Raw genomic sequence first — 18,754 nt, 5'->3', positions numbered from 1 at the left:
ATTGCTCCTACTCAACGCCCAGTCCTCGCACTGTTGGAACCCAACCATAGAACCTTGGAATGCAAACCCTCTATGCGTGCCGCACGAGGAATGGTCACACAGCAAATTTCCGTCCAGACCCTCATGCATCAGTGGTGTCCATGGCATCACCTTTTTCGGTGTCTTCGTCTCTGACAGTTGCAGTCGATCCCTTGCCATCATCTTCGGTGACTTTGGCAGAGTCTTCAATATCTGCATCCGCAATTTTGCTATCATCGATGGTCTGGTCCTCACCGTCTTCATCTAGCATGTCTTCATCGGCTACTTCGTCACCTTCCTGGGTTTCTTCGCCGCCAGTCTCTACCTCTGTATTTCCGAGGTCTCCTTCACCCTCGTCTTCCTCGCCTTCATCTTCTTCTCCTTCGCCTTCATCCACGCCCTCATCTTCGTTCTCAGTTTCCCCGTCGCCCAGTTCGTTCTGATTCTGATTGCTGGAGGAACTTGTATCTTTCGGCGGGTTGTTCATTTTTGTGTCATCTGTCTCATCGGCGTCACTTTCATTGCCGCTATCGCCAGTTTCCTTCTGACCATCCGTGCCATCTTCTGCAGCAGATATTTGCTTGCCGTTATCCTGGGGAGTTGAGGTAGAGCCTGACACGGTTGCATTAGGCCCGCGTGGGGTTGCTGGGCCTTGGTCGTTGTCCGCAGTAGTTGAGAACTTGCTTGCTGTAGTTCGCGGTCCAAGCTTCAAGTTGACAATTGTGTCTGCTCGTTTCTGGATGTCGCGGCGAGCGATCCCTTTAGTCCGGCCACGAGGAGCAGGGGTATCGGAAGCCTGAACAGGGGTTGCGGGCGTAGAGGTTTCTGCAGTGCCATCGCCTGTCATCAGCAAATGATCAACCTTCATCTTCTCCTTATTTTCTTCATTGACTTGCTCAATAAGCTGAGCCATGTTGAGCTCATATACTCGGGCATACAGGTCTGCAACGAGATCCTCAAACATGGTGACCTTCATCAAGTTATTGTTGAGCTTCTTAAGCTCCAGAGAATCTCGCATCAGTTCGAGAAGCGGCATGCTATCATCAGAGAGCTTGCTCAAACCTTCCAGACGAGCAGTCTTCGATGAGAACTCTTCCCAGCCGATCGGCTTGAACACGCTTTCTTCGTGGCCCTCCTCTATGCTTGCAGCTCGGCGGATCATCTTGGCATAAGTCAAACATACATCTTCCCACAACTTGGTATGGTTGATGAAATCACCTTGCTTCTTTCTGACACGACGAAGCAGCTGGTCTAGACTAGCACGATCATCAAGCTGATCCAAAAGACTGACGAAGAAATAGACGTAACGCGTCGTGTACACGAAATGCCGCCCAGGGCGTTCAAATTCTGGCCGCCAGACCTGAATAGTAAGCGTCTTGGTGAATATCTGGGACAATTCATGCTTGGCTGCGACGGCAGCTGTCGCATTCTTTTGGTCGTCATAAATCACATGCGCAGCCTGATGGTCAGTTAGCCATATTCATCTCTCGCGGCACAATTGAGGGTCGGTTGTGAACTTACCTTTGCGCTCATTCGGTGATGCCAGTTCGACTTGTCGGCGCTCTTAAACCGCTTGATTACCTCGAGCAAGTACTTTTTCCAGCCGTCGGTATTTTCTGGAGCATCGACTTTACGAGCCCAAGGAGATACCGCAAGGGTCTTGCTTGCTTCCAGAGGCTGAGTTGAAGTTAGATAGGGCAGATTTGAATAGATTAACCGGGGCAGAAATCTTACAGCCATATCTCCTCGCACAACGAGCTTGTGAACAACGGACAACAATTTGAAATGGGGTTCGAAAATTGGGTCTGCTCTGGAATCCCTTCGCTGCGGGAGGGCAGCAATCGAATCAAGCAATGCATCTATGACATCCTGCATTTCGACCTTCCTTTGGGTAGTACGCATGGATTCATCGCAACTGCACATTTTCCATAGGCATTTTCCGAGAAAATAATTGGCCCTAACCGCATGTCAGTGAACTTCCTATTCAGCCAAAAGTCAGATACTCTCAGTTTAAACTTACAACCAGCGCTTGGGCTTGGCAATGACTGCGCGTCGGAGCAGATTGCTAGCGAAGTTCCAGACAGAGTAAAGAGACATCTCTTTGAAAGGCTGGGCTTTGTACATCTGCTGGCTTTCCTCGCTGCTGAAGTGTCGCGAAAATTCTGACAGTCCAAATGCACCCATGGATAAAGGCTCCCGAGAAGAAGAATACATACGAATACCAAAGTCCGTATACAAATCAGAAAGCAAGTCACGGGTCTCCGCTGTTGCTTCGGCGGTGCGGATGGCGATCGAAACAGCCATGGCATAACAATGAATGGCATACCGTTGGGTGGCTGCCAATTCACTGCGATTATTGTTGATCTTGTCAGCCGCCCATGTTATGTCCTCCTCCAGTTTGGTATCGTATGCCTGCGCCAGTCGGTACCATGATTCCCACCGGCCCGAGCCGTGGTCCAGATCTTGTCTGAAGAAGTTGATCGCATCGTCTAATTCTGCGGTTGAACCTGGACTTAGGCGTTTTTGAGAACGGAATTTCGTCAAGGCAGCATGTCCAAGGAGGAAGTACCAGCCTTTCAGAGCTATTTGAGCATTTTCACCAGGCACTACCTGCATAGAAAGCTCTGTCACTCCTTGAACAGCTCGAAGAAGATTTGACGGGTTAATAGGGGCCTTGATATAAATATTGAAGATACGACGATTGAATGTCATCTGGGGGGGATTGGGACGAGGGCTTGGCAGGTCCGATCGCTTGTTGCATTTTCTCAACCGTAGTCTTCAACTCCGACTTTGACAAGTCTTTGATGTTCATCTTCTGGGCTTGCTTCATGACAAAGTCGATCATCATAATGGCTGTTGGTCGATCCAATTTTTCGGGTGGGCAGCCATGATCTGCTGATCCATCGGCAGGGAGAGTCTCACTCCGTGAAGGTCGAACAAAACTTGACAAATATCAAATTCATAATCGCCCTTAGTCTCGAGAGCAAGCAGTTCGGATTTCAAGAGTTTGAGGAATCGCTTCTGGGAATACCTACACAATGAACGAACTCCAAGAGCATTGTGTACGCTTCGAAGAGCATGGATCCTATCCTCTATTGGATCGGCAAACAGATCTTTATTCTGGGAAATCCCTTCCATGAACATGGTATACAGCAGGATCCAGCAACGAACATAGAGTTCCCGCATTTTCTCTTTGAAGTTTTCCAATGATTTGGCCAATGATGATCGAAGATCTCGCGCAGATATCTGACCTACCCGTACTGAGTCTTCATATAGAATGAAGCCCTGTAAGATTCTGGCCAGTCGGGCAACTGCAGACATAGATGCTTGCAAATGATCCATGTCGACGCACTCATAAGCCTTTTCTGAGTTCTGTAATATAAGAGGTATAGTCTTGGCCAAAATTCCATCAAGCGATTTGAGCCAGCCTAACAAAGTAATCTGGCGGTGACTCTCGGCCTCTTCAGCGTGCTTAATGTCCTCCAGTTCAGTCATTATTGTTTCGATGCTACGCAAGTAGCAAGAAACAACCTTGGGTGGATAATCGATGGCTTGGTAAGCCTCTTGGAGCCTACGCCAGAGAAATAAACGCAAGGTAGCGTCTCCACGGTCAAGAAAAGACGCCATTTCGCTGGAATGAGAAGATGGGTCGTTCGGGTCATTCGATTCGGGTGTACCATCTGGATACTCAATAGACGAGGGTTCAAGGATTGGCTCAATAGCTTCGATGAGAGAAACCGGATCTTCGTCATTGGGGTTGAAAACCTTGGCAAAGAAATCCATGCACTTCAGTTTCAAGACCTCTTGGTCTATGGTCTCTGATGATAATTCGGACATGACAGTATTGTTCACAAGGTTAATGCTAGGGTCACCGAGAGTATGCAGTATGCACTTCAGATCTTGAAGACAAAGCAAAATGTGCTCGCGCTGAGATTCTCCGGCCAGATTCAAGTGGAAGACCGATGTCCACAAATGACGAAGACAAATGTTTTGACGGCATTCTTCAGATGGACAATTCTCTATGAAATATTCCAGACATGAACGAGATAACATGCTCCATCTACCAAGACGGTCGCCTTGAGCAAGCTTTTTCTCCTGCTCAAGTTTGCCACTCATCGCATCAATGGCGGAGAATATATCCAAGTGAATCTCATAGATTGACTGGACCATCTCAAGTTCCGAGAAATCGCTAAGCTGGTATTCAAAAGGTGCTTCTGTATTGGAATCAAGAGCACGGCGCTCAAGTTTCGCAACAATGCCGCTCATCTTTGCATACAGAAATTCGTCTCCCTGTATTAGAACTTGGACAACGGCTTCTTTCAACTCCTCGGACCATTGAGAATCTTCGTACGATGACTTCATCACAGGCCACTCCGAGAGTTTCTCTCCAAACTTTGGCATGAGCAGACACTTCAGCCACTCATACAAGGCCTCGTGCTGATGCAGCAAAGATTGATTCACTGAATCGCAGAAAGTGTACACCCTATCCCCGGCAGATATTTCTTGGAGGACGGGCTTTCTGCTGGCCTTTCTCGAATGTTCAAGAAAGACAGAAAGCCCCGACCTGCTGGTACCACGTATACCCTTGAGCGAAGAGATGTCATCTTTTTGTGACATGAGCCGGGATTTTTCATCATTCCAGCTCTTGATAATCTCGCGGAAGTCTTTCAATAGGCGTGCCTCTGGCTCTTCCGGTACATCACTCGAGTCATTCAAATTTGCCAGCTTGGACTTGAGACTCTCAATGGTACCTAGCGATCCCATCCCAAATTTAGAAAAGAGGGAATTGAGTGTGTTGAACATCCATTCGTCGGCATTGACAAAGACCTCCAATCGGTCTTCGTAATACTTCTCTTGGTCAAATGCAATTTCATCTGGCTGAACTAAGCCATCCGCATTTGATTCACGGGCTCGGGTGCGTCGACTTTTCATTCTGCCTCCTTCCGGTTGGTCATCGTGAGCTGCCGATGCAGATGATCGCTTTCGTGTCTCAGACGGTGACTTTGGCTCCGTCTCTTCTTGGTTGTGATCGTCTTCTACCTCTTCTTTTCTTTCCGAAGGCTGCACAGATTCACCCTCGAGAGATTCCATGAGTTGCTTTTCCGCGCTTTGGTCAATGGATGATTGCTCTTCGCCCGGCTCTGCTGATGTTGTTTTCATATCGTTTGCTTGACTGTCCTCGACCTTTGTCCTCTGCTCTGTATCAGCCGAGGCGTTAACATCGGCGGTTTCGGTGTCGATTTTAGCGTCATCATTCTCGGGAGCAAGGTGGTCTGCTTCCTCCATTTCCTGATCCTTGTCGAATGTTGCATCCCTCTCCGGGAGGATGACTCGAATGGATCGACTTGGGGTTGCAGTGGGTAAATTGACATCCTCGTCATCGAAAGCTTCTAGCATAGATTTGCCAACAGATTCCCAAGTAGCATCCAGCGGTGTGACCTCCAAGGGAGAAGTTGAAAGAGCAAGAGGGCCTCTCGACGCATCCAACGAAGCAAGATTATCCGGAAGAGCTGTTAGGTAAGGATATAGATCTTCGTGTTGCTTAAGATATTTTGCCAGCGCTTTGTTGGGTTTCTTCACTGGAACTTGGGACGCAGATAATTCATCGAAAAGAGAATGGAGTGTATTCCGCAAGCGCCCTTCCGAGAAAATCTCCTCCAGGCCAAGTTGCTCGGGCCGCAAATCCAACTGATTATCGTCATCGGCTAGTACGCTCTCCAAGCAAAACCGATTTAGGCGGTAACTTTGTAAAGCACTGCCAAGTCTTGCACTTTGTCTCCATAAGTTCAAATCAGTGTCGTCTCGCTCGAGGGCTTCGGCAAAGGATGCGAGTGCCTTTTTGGCCGCTTCACTCGTTTTCCAAGAAATTTCTTGTGTTGATTCATTGTCCCTGGTAGCATTGCGGATGGTCTCGTGGAGGACATCGAGTAGGTATTTGCCGTAATTTTTGCGGGATAGGTACAGGGTTTGAAATAGGCTGGATGTCGAATCACTCACGTTATATTCGGCGATACCATCTGCGGGAGACTCTTCGACTAGTTCAGCGGCTTGCGCATCTGGAAGAGCTGCCCGCTTGAAATCCGAGATGGATTCGGGATATTTGAAGATCTCCGAGTTGAGAAGCGCCTCGTACGCTTCAGCTGCTTGCGCATAGAATTCAGGACCCTGGGAGTGAAGCTTCAGCGCATTGTGATATAGCTTCAACGCCTCCTCGATCTGAAGCTCCTTAGTGTCGTCGACCTCCTCCTCAACTGCATCATCTGGTTCCACATTCAATGCGACCCAACTCGCCATGATTCAGGTTCCGCGTGTTGGCCACGCGTGAGAGAATCGATATTAGTACATAGGCCACATCGCCGAGGGTCTATATCGAGAGTAGCAAACAACGAGATCGTCGTAGTCGAGACGCAACTTCATCGCGTTTGCGCGCGCGGGCCCCAATTAGGCAAGGGCGGTCTCCGCCTTGTTGCCTGATGGCCTGAAGCTCCTTCGGACTGTTCAATCTCCAACTTCCACTCTTCTCCCCTCCCCCTCCATCAAAGTACTCAGGCTCTTTTCTTTTCTTCTTTTCTCGACTTTCGACTTCCTTGGATACCCTTGCCGTTTGAAATTTGCGACGCATGTGCAGGCGTCATGGTCGCGCCCGCTGTTCCTGAGTATGTTCCTCCTGAAACCCCCGGTTTACGTGTTCCCCGGAGATGCATGCGCTCAGCCATTGTTCGGCCTACGTGGGGTTGAGAAGTGCGCTCTATTTGGGAAAGGCGGCTGACGGTATGCTCGTTATTCAGGATCCATGAGGAGGAGGATATTTACGTCGCTGTCGATGCGCGCTCAGACTCGCTACAGAGCCTAAGGGAACTGGGTCCCCCAGATCTCGTGTATTTGGTCAAGCAGCCAAAGGCCAATTCCACCCGCCAGGTATTTTCTTGCATGATGTCCTCAGCTTCTATGATTTTGTAACTAATGCCGAAGTGTTTTCGTTCTTTACAGACTGGTGTCTACCACCATGTGACCGGAATCGACGCTTCCTCATCTGCAAGTCTCGCTGCCTATGTCAATACCCTCACTTTCTCCCCACTCGACAAGACGCACAAAGTTGTCTCGGGAATTTACTGGTCAGGCTTTCTTGTCCTTTGTTCTATATATACCCACATTCTGACATGCGCGCAGCTGCTACAATGCATTCTCACACCTGGACATGCGAGTGGAGGTTAAGATCCCTGGAAGCTTGGAAAGTTATTGTATCGACGAGCGGGGAGACAAGCGAGTGGCTACGGAGGCTCTCTGGCTTGAGACTTTCCTCTGTGCAGTCTTGAGAGCTTATCATTATGCTGATGATGGAAGTGGAGACGCTATCAAGAAGATTGTCGGTGTCAGGCGGTTCAACCCAGTCACGAACACAGAAATGGAGCACAAATTCTTGGATGCTGCTGAGAAACTTTTCTTCCTGGGTAACATGCTCTTTTCTGAATCTTTTTCTACTTTGTGGCCCATTTCTAATTTCGCTATAGGCCGTCAACTCAGTTCTGACCCCGAAACACAAGTCCCCAATACCGTAACTAACCACCTCACATCCGGTATCCTGAAATACATTTATACCACCGGTCGCTATACATCCGGTATTAACCTCTTTGAGAAGTTACGCACACGTGATGTGGAGGTATCATCTCTACTTGCCCGTGTTCAATTAATGGCGGATGAGGAGGTGCAAGCAGTACGCTTGATGTATGACGCTCTCCAAGATGTTCCCATGGAATATTCACTCCTCGATTGTCAGGCCTCCTTTTGTCAAGATAAAGGCGAGAACGAAATGGCTTTAGAATGCGCCAAGCGGGCGGTCACCGCGGCTCCCAGTGAATTCAGCACCTGGGCTCGATTGGCAGAGGTATACGTGAGCATGGAGCGATGGGATTTGGCGCTTTTGACTTTGAACTCTTGCCCTATGTTCACTTATCAAGACAAAGACACCCCGCGCATGCCTCAGCCATCCCGAATTATGCTTCCGATCCTTTCTGAAAGCATTCTTGATGAGATTGATGAGGGTCAGCCTAAACAGGGTGATCCCCACGACTATGTCCACCCTACACTTCGTAAACTACATGCGGCTAGCTATCAGGGGACGTTCCTTAAGGCTTACAATCTACTTACAAAGATTGCCGCAGCCATCGGATGGGATCAGCTGTTGAAAGTTCGCAGCGAGGTTTTCGTGATGGAGGAGGAGTACCGTGTCGAGCGGCAGCATGTACCCAAGCCCGCTCAGTCCTTAGAAGCAGAGACGAATGGGGAAGCCGCCGGAAATGTTGAAGCTGAGAACGATGACTCTGGTTCTGTCGAAGGCCCCACTGAGAATGCGCCTAATGGCGATGGAAATGAAGCCTCGAATGGCCACTCTATTGAGCGGCCGGAACAAACAGTGGCATCTGAAGTCGTTAAGTCGGGCAACGAAGACGTGAGTGCTCTGATAACAGGAGTGGACTATATTGCGTACTAATATTTGAACAGCCTGATCCTTCTCATAGTGCCTACACACAATTCCAAAACAAGCGCCTATGTGAACGATGGCTCGACAATCTGTTTATGGTGCTATATGAAGATCTACGAGTCTATACGATTTGGCGCACTGAGATGGCCCAATCTCGGCAGCAAGCGACGGAATACAAAAAGTCAGCTACCGAGTGGGAGATCCTGGGTGACCTCGCGGAGCGTCTACATCACTTTGACGAGTCGATTGAGGCGTATCAGAACTGCCTGGCAACGCGGTTTTCACCAAAGGCTACGCGAGGGCTACTCAAGCTCTATGAACAGAGAAATGACACCAGAGGCATCCTCGGTGCACTAATTCGTCTAATTGCATGGCAATATCGTTGGTACTCTGAGGTATGAATTCTCGTCCTAAGCTGCCTTACAATATCCCATTGTCTAATCTTGGTTTATAGTTCTCCCCGGATCTTCTTTACCTGGTACGCAAACTTATCGAGGATGAGGGAGCCGTCAAGGTCCGCAGTATTGTGCAGGCTACCAACCTGCCCCAGCCGGTTCTAGACCTCACTCATCAGTATTGCCAGCTTTGTGCTACTTTCCGAAGCAGCGGCAGTGACACTTAAGGGACCAAGGTTTGTATCGTGATTGTTCGGATAAAAAGGCGTTGCCAGACACGATGTTTATTGAAGTCCTATTCCTTTCATGCAAGTTTCTGTCAGTCTATTCTTACCTTGCAAGGTAGAACGTATATATCAGTGTATACATAGCCCCAGGCTGGTATCTAGTTCATTACTCCTAGGTAGGAGTATTGATCGTTTTTAATGAAAACCACTCATCTGATTCCAAACTGATTTCGGCATATTCGCTTGGGAGTACTGATAAAAGGTAGTCAATATCCAAGGCGATATAGGCTTGTCTGAGTTGATATAGATTTACTCAAAAGGTGATTCTACAAGCGCAGTATCCAAAGCCTTTCAGGTCATTGAAAGTGCATGTTAATCACTCTATGCGCAAGTTCAAGCAACATCCCTTCCATGTAGCTTGACTTGTATATAAAATCAAATATTTTTCCTAAGCCCAGCTGGTTCTTAGTACATCGAGGTCCAGAATCTTTAGAAAATCACTTAGTGCTAAACAACGCTTTGATCAATACTCTGAGAAAAGTGCATAATTTGATCATCAATGAGTGTAAGAATTGAAATAAAAAGCAAAGAACTGAAGAGACATATTCCCAGCTGAACTGATTCCCATTTTGTCCTGCAATATGTCTAGTCTTGACTACCTATCTTCGTCTTTCCAACTTGGAACTCTTTACTTAGCTGGTTGGAACCAGCTGAGTCCTGCCATCCAATTTCCAGTTTCTGAATTCAATTCCACTGACTTTCCCAGCTCTAGTTTGCAATTGACCTCACATACGACCCTAACATTCTACAAGAGAAACAATCTCAACGAACCAATTATCCAACACATTACTTAGTTCAGAAGACGAGTCACAGTGAACCCAGTTGTACCAGCTTCGCACTCAACGCCATCCTTGAGCTCAAAGGAAGTGCCACAGGTTCCGTCCATACCAATAGAAATATCGATGAAGCTTGTATCTTCGCCTCCGATTCCAGAGTTTATCTCGTTCGCAAACTTGTCAAGGGCAGAGGAATTCTTAGGATGTCCATCGAAGGCGGATTTTCATTTGAATCGGAATTCTCCTTCGAAACATCCATCAGTGAGTGAGAAAACGCTTCCATCGCCAATACCCATGCAGCCTGTGCCACCATCAATATCCTTTGTGGACCAGATCTCAGCGCCATCGTCTTTGATCAAGGTAAATCCCTGATTACAGACCAGAGCTTCACGTCATAGAGTGGAGAGTCTTATTAAATGCTCAGTGGTGGCCTTAACACCTAAGTAGATCCCCTTCCAAACCTATGCAAAGGGAATCGTCAAGTATCGTGCCTAACTTTCGCCAAGATTGAGAAGTTTCGGAGGAAGACGTGTAAACAAGTTTAGCTGACATCAAGCAAGTATACGAGTGCTACTCCTGTAGAGCTGCAGATGGGTTTATAAAGTGGCCTTATATATGATAATAGAGAGCATATTGTCCAGAGAGCATAGGCATGCTCTCTGTTGGCCAATTATGGGCCACCAGGAGAGTTTTACTACTATTTTGATACAACCGGGGGTCCTTTCTCAGAAAGAACATCCTTGCGGATTCAATTCAACTCATAGTTGTCCATCCATCGCAAGATGCCTTACCAGGACACATACTTGACCAATAGGCATATTAAGGAGATCAGAAGAATACCTCCTACGTAGTCACCATGACAGATATCTTTCCTTCGCCTGATGAAACGGCATTCATCTTGAAATTCGAGCCCGGGAATGTGAACGAACTAGATTCTGCATAGTAGAATAGTTATATATCAGTACCTACTGTAGTCATTCTAGCTACTAAAATTAGGTACTTTTTGGGTGTAGTGTTCCTTCTTCAGACAGATTATGAGCCTGGTCGTTTTCTTTTCTAATCAAAGGAAGAAGAAGAGTCCAGAAGTCCTTTTTTTTCGTTTTTTAGAAAAAAAAAGAAAACGCGTCACTGCCAGGGGAAGCAAAAAATGGACGAATGGCGATTCGAACGCCAGACTTTTCGCATGCAAAGCGAACACTCTACCAACTGAGTTATACGCCCTTCTGATATTACATAATAGATTTCAATAGAAATATGGCCACATCTACGATTGCCAGAATTAGACGGAAAATACAATGGAGGAAGAAACATAAGACAAGTTAGCTTGTGAAATACTGCTTCTCATTGTGAAGTCTATTGATCGTGACGATAATAGTATGGCACATCCCGCATTCAATCTTGCAGTTTTGTGATAAGCTTGCCGGTATTACCTCCAGAGTAGAGCGTCATCCAAGCACGAGGAATATCAGCAAATTTAGCGTCAACAATCGTTTCACTCTCATCTCCAATAATTAGAGTACCCTTTTTCCATTCCTTGATCAGTATGTCTTGTACCTCAGGCAAGTGTTCAATCCAATCAATGTTGATGAATCCTAGAATTTGCAATCGCATTGTAATCACCTCCTATGCGAGTGGAAACGGGCCGTTAGATATGGTTCGTGACCAGAACATGGGCAAGGGCTCAAATTTTCACATACAAAAAAGTTTTTCAATCCAGTTATATCCGAGTCACGATTGTAGTTGGCAATAGTACCGCTGAATAAATTAGTGTTTTATTCTCTGTCTTGTAAAAATATATGGTCCTTACCATGCGGCCACACGGCCAAATCTCGCCAGTCTGGTCAACATGAAGTCGAGAATCTCTCCGCCGACGTTGTCTGAAGGATAAGCGCTTAGAATCTGGGAAGAATGGGAAATACTGTGAAGAGATTCCATACCGAAATATACCTCGACAAACCCGTCTGTCTCTTTGGTAAGTTGTTCCTTGAACTCAGCCTTCTTATAGTTCAGGCAGACATCTGCACCAAGCCTTTTGACCCATCGACACTTCTCATCCGTACCAGCAATACCAATAACCTGCATCGTAATCAGCACCAACAGAAAGCATGATCTTCCAATAGACCTTTACATACCTTTCGACAACCGATCATCTTCTTAGCAATTTGTACGACCATGCTCCCAACTGCACCAGCTGCACCGCTGACCACGATAGCATCCTTCGAGCTCGCCTTGACAATCTCATATAACGCATAATATGCCGTCAAACCCGGAAGGCCAAGTGAACCCAGGAAATGTGTCTCGGGCAAGCCCGGCTGAGGATTCAAAGGGTATACGTTTTTAGCATCATCGATTGAATATTCGGTCCAGCCTGGTAGCCCCGTCACCAAACTACCAGTAGGAATGCTTGAGCTACGGGATTCAACGACTCTCGAAATTCCCATTGCTTTCATGGTCTCGCCGAGCTGTACTGGCGGTAGATAGAGGCGTTCTGGATTGGCGAGTGGTGATATCCATGTTCGCTGTGCAGGATCATTGCTTAAATAAACTGTCTTTAGAAGTACCTGTCCATCTCCCAGTTCAGGAATATTGACGATCTCGGAGGTGAATGTAGGATTCTCGCCGTCCAGTATTGAACTGCCGTAGGGCTTTTCTTGGAGGATCCAACGATTGGTTTTGGTCGGGGTACTCATTGTGCACGTAACAAAGTGCTAGGAAATACAAGTTAAACCTTGTAGCTTGCTTGAATGAGACTAGGGCTTGAGAAACTGAAGCAACTAAGGTGATTAATTTCATGAATACTGGTTCTTCTTGATCGACCTGGCACAGTTCGCACTGATTTCAATATTTCCCCAGCGCAGGAAGTGCGTATCTTTATGGACATTTTAAATTGAATGATTCTAAATTTGTCAGCGAATAACCCCGCATCGCCTAATTATGAATATTTCGCGGTTTGGAGACGATGCAATTCGGATGTTGGAATATCCGCTCAGCCCCTAGTGACGGATCTCGGCCTAGGCTGCCCATTAGGGCTAAAAGGCACGAGGTCTCAGGCTTGGCAGTACAAAATGAACGACTACACTTTGAAGTGACAGAAAGAGTACTAATATCAAATTCTAACATGTAATATACTAGCTTCCACTTAATTAGGTGTACTTCTAGGATTCGAATTTTTCATTATCTCATTGAATCATATGGGTAGGTGAATTGGAGCGAACATGCAAGATGGAACAGTCTAGATGGCAAAGATACCTATCTTTGCCATCTAGACTGTTCAGCAATGGATTGAAATATTTTATAAAGACAAATATTCTAGTCAAAACTCATTTAGTGCCTGTTTTTGGAGTTATCATGACTGTTCAAGTTGCTGCTTGTAGTCCCGCACAGCCTGCTCAAAGGATTCATCGCGCTTGAACCCCAAAGATATAGCTTGGGTATTATCGAACTGTGTAGGCCATGACTTCAAAATTGGTATTAATGCAGGGTCCTCCTTCTCTTGGAGGAGAGAAAGTTTGTCTTTCCCGCCAACTGCCTCTAACGCATCCATCATATCCTGAACCGTGGCACAGATACCAGGCACGTTGATCTGGCGAATATGCAGAGGCACGGAATCGGGGCTAAGGCTAAGTGTATGAATGAGGTTGCTGACTAGAGTCTTGGGAGAGCAGAGCCATGACTTGAAAGATCGATCTTCGATCGGAATCACGCATTCCTTGCCATCAAGAGGTTCGCGAATCATGCCCGAGAGGAAGGACGAAGCGGCGGCGGTTGGTGCCCCGGGGCGAACTGATATAGTAGGGAAGCGCAGCGTGAAGCCTGTGATGAATTTGCGACGCGTGTACTCGTTCACCAGTGTCTCGCAAACAATCTTCTCGGCACCGTAGGAGGATTCGGGTGTTGGAATGACGCTATCGGTCACGATTTCGGGTAATGGTTGACCGTAAACTGCCTGGCTAGAGGAGTAGATCACTCGCACACCTGGACAAGTGTGTCGTAGTTCCTCGAGGAGATTGCGAGTCGCGTCAATGTTCACGCTCATACCTAGATCGAAGTTCGCCTCGGATCCGGACGACATGATACCATGGAAGGCGTATACTGCGTCGAGGGAGGCCGCAACAACTGTTTTGGCACCAGTGAGAAGATCTGCCTTGATGCACTTTGCATTTTGAGGGTAGCGAACACCCTTCGGAATCGGAGGTTGATTAATGTCGGTCAGGGTAACTTGATACTTGGAGTCGTTGAGTAACTCTTTGGCCAAAAGCTGGCCGATGAAGCCGGCACCGCCGGTGATAAGAATATGCATTATGTCGTTTATGGGCTCGGAAGTGGTGAATAGAAAAGAATCCCAATCGGGAGAAAGTGTTGCTGTCGTCAATTGTTTGACTTTAAGAGAACAGGATTTGGTTCTCCGCATTCGCATCAAGTCCGAGAGGATCCGCTGTTGGGCCCTCCGCACCGGACTTTGCCCGGTTGAAGAACATCTGGGGTGGATCTGCTGCACGAATTGCCATGTACTCTTCAATTCTGGGGTCTTTTTAGATCGCGCAACATTCAAGCTTGACTGGGATCTTCCATGTGAGAATTCGGAGACCAAGCCGATTAAAGGGAGAGAAGAGCGATCTTATGGATTAATGTGGATGGCCTGGGGTAGAGACTAGAATTAGCGCCAGGAACGAGCGTCCCTCAACGAGTGTCCTCTAAAGTAGATCTAAACCAAAATGGTCGTATCAGGCCATGTCTGCTTATCGCATGTAACTGGGAAATTTCCCTCGGAATTGGCACATCCTGTCGGTAGGAGTGCACAGTCCCTGATGAAGGCGGATCACAGGCAAAAAGAAACCCACTCGGCCTTTCCCGACATTCTTCCTCCGCTTCCCCCGCCATCGCCAGTTTCCCCGGAGCATCACCGAGACTCCTGCTGCAATGGATGTGTCTACTCCACTGAAGCGGTCATCAACAGATGCTGGCTTGGATTCTCCTAAGGAATCCAATCGTTCAGATTCGCGTGCACCAGCACCGAAGATATCAAAAGCTCGTGCCTGTAAGCTCCATGTTTCCCCACATTTGCACATTCACATCTCGCTGACCAGCCCTAGGTGCCGAGTGCAAGCGCCATAAGATTCGCTGCGAATTCAGAAGTGGCGAGACCAATTGCACCAAATGCATTCGCAGCGGCATCAAATGCGTGGTGAACGACTTCTCTCAGAAGTTCGTCGACGATGATGGGGTGTACGTATGCTCTCGGGCTTTTGCGCTGCCTCTTCCCACTTGACAATCCTATTGAAAGTCAATGGCAATTAGTCACTAACTTCATGGCTTCTCCAGGTGGAAATCACAAGCTACTTCTACAATGCAGCAGCTTCAAACCGCTGTTGCACAGCTCTTGCGACAAGCAGGACTGCCAGATCTCTCCACATTCGCGGCCGGTGATGCCCGTAATGGTCCCAGTCCGGCCGCCTCACACCACAGTCACCGGCCATCAATTGATGCATCGCACACGACACAGACACATGCGAGCCACCATGAAGGTCCGGGTGTAGTGATGGACGTTACGCGGGGAAATTCCCCCGAACCTGATCTCCAAGATCCAGAACTAGTTCCAGCACCGATGCGTAGCCTATACGAGGTCACCAAGTTGCGCAACTTACGAAATAATCATATTGAGGCACCAAAGACGACACTTCTAGAAGAGGACTTTATCACTAGAGGCTTGATCTCGGTCCATGAAGCCGAGGAACTTTTTGCATATTTCAGTCGTACTATGAATCAACTCCTCTGGGGTGGAATCATTCTAGTGCATCGTGATCTGACCTCCGTACGACGCGCATCAACGCTTCTCTCAGCCGCAGTGCTCACAGTTGCAGCACTTCATATTCCTAACCGAACTGATACACTGAACCTCTGTTATCGCGAGTATGTATCTTTGGTGTCGAGCATGGCCTTGACCCGAGCCCACACGCTTGATGATATCCGTGGCCTTTGTGTTGGAGCATTTTGGCTGTCGGAATTAAGTTGGAAACTATCAGGTCATGCAGTGCGCATCGCGACAGAGATGGGATTACATCAGAGCTACCAACGTTTGACTCGTGGCCACAGTGATCAGTATGAGCGAGCTCAATTGTGGTACTTGCTCTATGTTTGCGATCACCACTTTAGTATCGCCTATGGACGCCCACCTGTTATTCACGAGGATGTGGCCATTCGAAATTACGAAACCTTTCTCGAGTTGCCTATGGTAGTTCCAGGTGATATTCGTCTTTTAGCCCAGGTTGCATTATTCATGATCTTGACCGAAGCCTACCGAACATTTGGCAGTGATACCGAACAAGCTGTCACCGAGGAAGATTTCGGGCAGTTGAGGGTGTACAACGTTGCTGTTGATCAATGGAGATTGCTCTGGCAGCCTCGATCAGGTGTGTCTTACCTTCAATATCCTCGCTTGGCTTATTTCCATTGCTAATCTGGTTTCTTTCTTTTGTAGGCGATAGCCCATATGTTCGAACGTATCCGTCCAAAGGTGTGGTATTGCATTATCATTTTGCAAAATTCCAGCTCAACTCGTTGTCTCTTCGTGCTCTGTCTCCCACCAACACGCCAGTCTTTTCCATGGATCGTAAGGAATCTGCCAACATTGCCATCTCCTCCGCGATGGCCTGTTTGAACATGGTCCTCGAAGAACCCGATATTCGGGACGCGATTGTTGGGGTCCCCATTTTCACGCACACCATGGTGACATTTTCCGCTGTCTTTCTCCTCAAGGTTGCTATTAACTGGAATTCGGCATACCTGAGCATCAATGCACGACAAGTACGGCGTTTAGTCGAGCGGGTGATAGAGCTGATGAATTGTGTCTCTGCCGGCGAACGACACCTCACGCGGCATATTGCACGAGGATTAGGTAAAATGCTTGAGCGGTTCGATTCCTGGGAAGCAGCTTGGCAAGTTGGCCCGAACCATGGGGTGGTGGATGGACAGGATGTGCCAGGGGGCGCGAATGCAATGGCGCAAGGATTTCCACCGCCGGATTTGATCTACGACATGGTCGGCACTTATGGGTTTGGCCTTGACGAGAACCTGTTAGACCCCAGCATGGCCAATTTTGAATTCTTGGCACAGTAATTTATGGAATGACAGGAATGTACATATTAGTCTTTTTTTTTTTTCAAATTCTTTTTTCCCCTAGTCCTAAAACGAAGGGGAGTGCACCGACCCCAAAAGTTGACTGCCACTCCGCGCGTGTAAGCTATCCATCGCATGTCGTCACCCCAGGGTTGCGCCCCCTCCCTTTCCTTTCCTTTCCTTTTCCTTTCGCTCTTCTTTTCTTTTCCTTCTTTTCTTCCCCCCCCAAAAAAGGTTCAATCTGCTCCATTCTTATTAATTCGGAATCCCTCGGCTACCTTTATCTCCTCTCTTCTCCTATTCTTTTACATTTCCTCCTCCTTCCCCAACCACCCTACTATCCTTTTACCCATCCCATTCGTCCCTTCAATACTATATAATGTCTACCCGTGCTGGCAAGAGAAAGAATGACCCGGAGGAGGAGCTTCAAGCTCTCCCCAGTGACGATAGTGAGGAAGAGGAAGAGTAAGTCCATCCATATCTACAACTAAGCTCATGCGCGCTTCTCCAATCCCTCCGGCGCATCATCTTGCGCTTACTTTCATCGCAAGGCAGCTTATGCGCAGCTGTCTTGCATAAATCGCGATAGCTCAAAGTGTCGCTTTATAGTTATTTCTTCGAGGAAAACCAACTTACAAGGATTGCGACTAATATAATGCGCATTGATCTAGATATGAGGACTCTGAGGCCGGTGTGAGTGACGCAGGTGAAGAGGATGAAGAGGCTGAGGCTGAATCCGATGACGACGAGGACGACGAAGAGGCTGAAGGCGAAGCTGAAGGTTCGTTGCCTCCCTATCCATTCTCTCACATACTCTATTACTGTTACCAGCTCTTTCCTCCGAAATTTGATTTGCTGACTGAATTCACGTAGGCCCCCCCAGCAGCCAAGAAGCAGAAAACCGCCCCAGCCACTGATACAGCCGAGGTTGCCGAGAACGGCGCCAATGGTGACAAAGATGGCGAAGGAGGGGAAGAAGAAGAAGAAGAGGAGGAGGAGGAAGCTGCAGAAGATGAGGCTGATGCACAGGAGACTCCTGCCGATACGGCCAAGGCCAGTGGTCCTGCTGCGGCCGCCGCGAAGGCTAAAGGTGATGATGTCCCTAAGGAGTCGGATCTCCCTGAGGTCGATGAGGCGGAGGCAGAGTAAATTAGTAGCTAGTCTAACACTTAACGATTTGGAATCCAAATCTAATGAATATTGGTTTTCCGCATGGATTGGCAGCACTACATACATCCATATTAATCACCTTATAAGGTTATACTGTATTTCCGATTTTCTGGTATTTACTTGGGTAGCTACTTTGTATTCTGACCGAAATTATGTATCATTCTACGGCAGAGGATTTGAACGGTTTAATCCGCTATATACTTATCTAGATTCGCAATAATTATGGACCAAGCAATGGAGAGTGGTTATTCTCGGAATAACCACACCAACAATACTGGTTGACTGCACCGGTTGCTGCTATAGCGCGCCGTACTCTATTGTAAAGACAATCCTCAAGATTACCCAGCATCAATGACAGTTACTCTATTATCGCAATTATCTACTGTGGGTTTAACTCGCAATAAGAAGTAGACTAGCACTGTCTTTTTACTGTCTTGTCCAGTGAAAATGATCAAAATCAAATATCAGACTTTGAATAGACCGATTGAATCGTTTGCAGTATGAATGATT

General features: G+C 47.5%; 8 protein-coding genes across 8 annotated transcripts; 4 read left to right on the top strand and 4 right to left on the bottom strand.

Moving 5' to 3' along the window:
• Window positions 1-121: 121 nt before the first annotated feature.
• Window positions 122-2,730, bottom strand: N7469_004237 (uncharacterized protein; the record flags this gene model as incomplete). The annotated part of the gene is made up of 4 exons (XM_056643157.1): window positions 122-1,477; window positions 1,540-1,695; window positions 1,753-1,975; window positions 2,039-2,730. 4 exons carry the CDS (start codon window positions 2,728-2,730, stop codon window positions 122-124), a joined length of 2,427 nt encoding a protein of 808 aa, XP_056502569.1.
• A 132-nt stretch (window positions 2,731-2,862) lies between these two features.
• Window positions 2,863-6,312, bottom strand: hir3 (putative transcriptional corepressor of histone genes (Hir3); the record flags this gene model as incomplete). Its single annotated transcript, XM_056643156.1, has 1 exon — window positions 2,863-6,312. The coding sequence occupies one exon, from the start codon at window positions 6,310-6,312 to the stop codon at window positions 2,863-2,865; it is 3,450 nt and encodes a 1,149-aa protein (XP_056502568.1).
• A 339-nt stretch (window positions 6,313-6,651) lies between these two features.
• N7469_004235 (ChAPs family protein) lies at window positions 6,652-9,122 on the top strand (the record flags this gene model as incomplete). Its single annotated transcript, XM_056643155.1, has 7 exons — window positions 6,652-6,674; window positions 6,807-6,936; window positions 7,009-7,133; window positions 7,189-7,469; window positions 7,530-8,467; window positions 8,521-8,895; window positions 8,955-9,122. The coding sequence occupies 7 exons, from the start codon at window positions 6,652-6,654 to the stop codon at window positions 9,120-9,122; spliced, it is 2,040 nt and encodes a 679-aa protein (XP_056502567.1).
• A 641-nt stretch (window positions 9,123-9,763) lies between these two features.
• N7469_004234 (uncharacterized protein) lies at window positions 9,764-10,227 on the top strand (the record flags this gene model as incomplete). The annotated part of the gene is made up of 2 exons (XM_056643154.1): window positions 9,764-9,821; window positions 9,977-10,227. 2 exons carry the CDS (start codon window positions 9,764-9,766, stop codon window positions 10,225-10,227), a joined length of 309 nt encoding a protein of 102 aa, XP_056502566.1.
• Window positions 10,228-11,350: 1,123 nt separating this feature from the next.
• Window positions 11,351-12,648, bottom strand: N7469_004233 (MDR family NADP-dependent oxidoreductase; the record flags this gene model as incomplete). The annotated part of the gene is made up of 5 exons (XM_056643153.1): window positions 11,351-11,581; window positions 11,656-11,713; window positions 11,766-11,835; window positions 11,896-12,034; window positions 12,091-12,648. The coding sequence occupies 5 exons, from the start codon at window positions 12,646-12,648 to the stop codon at window positions 11,351-11,353; spliced, it is 1,056 nt and encodes a 351-aa protein (XP_056502565.1).
• A 656-nt stretch (window positions 12,649-13,304) lies between these two features.
• Window positions 13,305-14,258, bottom strand: N7469_004232 (SDR family oxidoreductase; the record flags this gene model as incomplete). The annotated part of the gene is made up of 1 exon (XM_056643152.1): window positions 13,305-14,258. The coding sequence occupies one exon, from the start codon at window positions 14,256-14,258 to the stop codon at window positions 13,305-13,307; it is 954 nt and encodes a 317-aa protein (XP_056502564.1).
• A 620-nt stretch (window positions 14,259-14,878) lies between these two features.
• Window positions 14,879-17,074, top strand: N7469_004231 (putative C6 transcription factor; the record flags this gene model as incomplete). The annotated part of the gene is made up of 4 exons (XM_056643151.1): window positions 14,879-14,996; window positions 15,052-15,184; window positions 15,281-16,368; window positions 16,437-17,074. The coding sequence occupies 4 exons, from the start codon at window positions 14,879-14,881 to the stop codon at window positions 17,072-17,074; spliced, it is 1,977 nt and encodes a 658-aa protein (XP_056502563.1).
• A 379-nt stretch (window positions 17,075-17,453) lies between these two features.
• Window positions 17,454-18,223, top strand: N7469_004230 (uncharacterized protein; the record flags this gene model as incomplete). Its single annotated transcript, XM_056643150.1, has 3 exons — window positions 17,454-17,539; window positions 17,746-17,855; window positions 17,958-18,223. 3 exons carry the CDS (start codon window positions 17,454-17,456, stop codon window positions 18,221-18,223), a joined length of 462 nt encoding a protein of 153 aa, XP_056502562.1.
• Between the last annotated feature and the right edge of the window lie 531 nt (window positions 18,224-18,754).

Source organism: Penicillium citrinum (genome assembly GCF_028827155.1).
Source record: "Penicillium citrinum strain IBT 23319 chromosome Unknown utg000003l:1.0-4596430.0:1.0-4598250.0, whole genome shotgun sequence".
Lineage (NCBI taxonomy): Eukaryota > Fungi > Ascomycota > Eurotiomycetes > Eurotiales > Aspergillaceae > Penicillium > Penicillium citrinum.
This window is presented reverse-complemented; position numbering and strand designations above follow the sequence as displayed.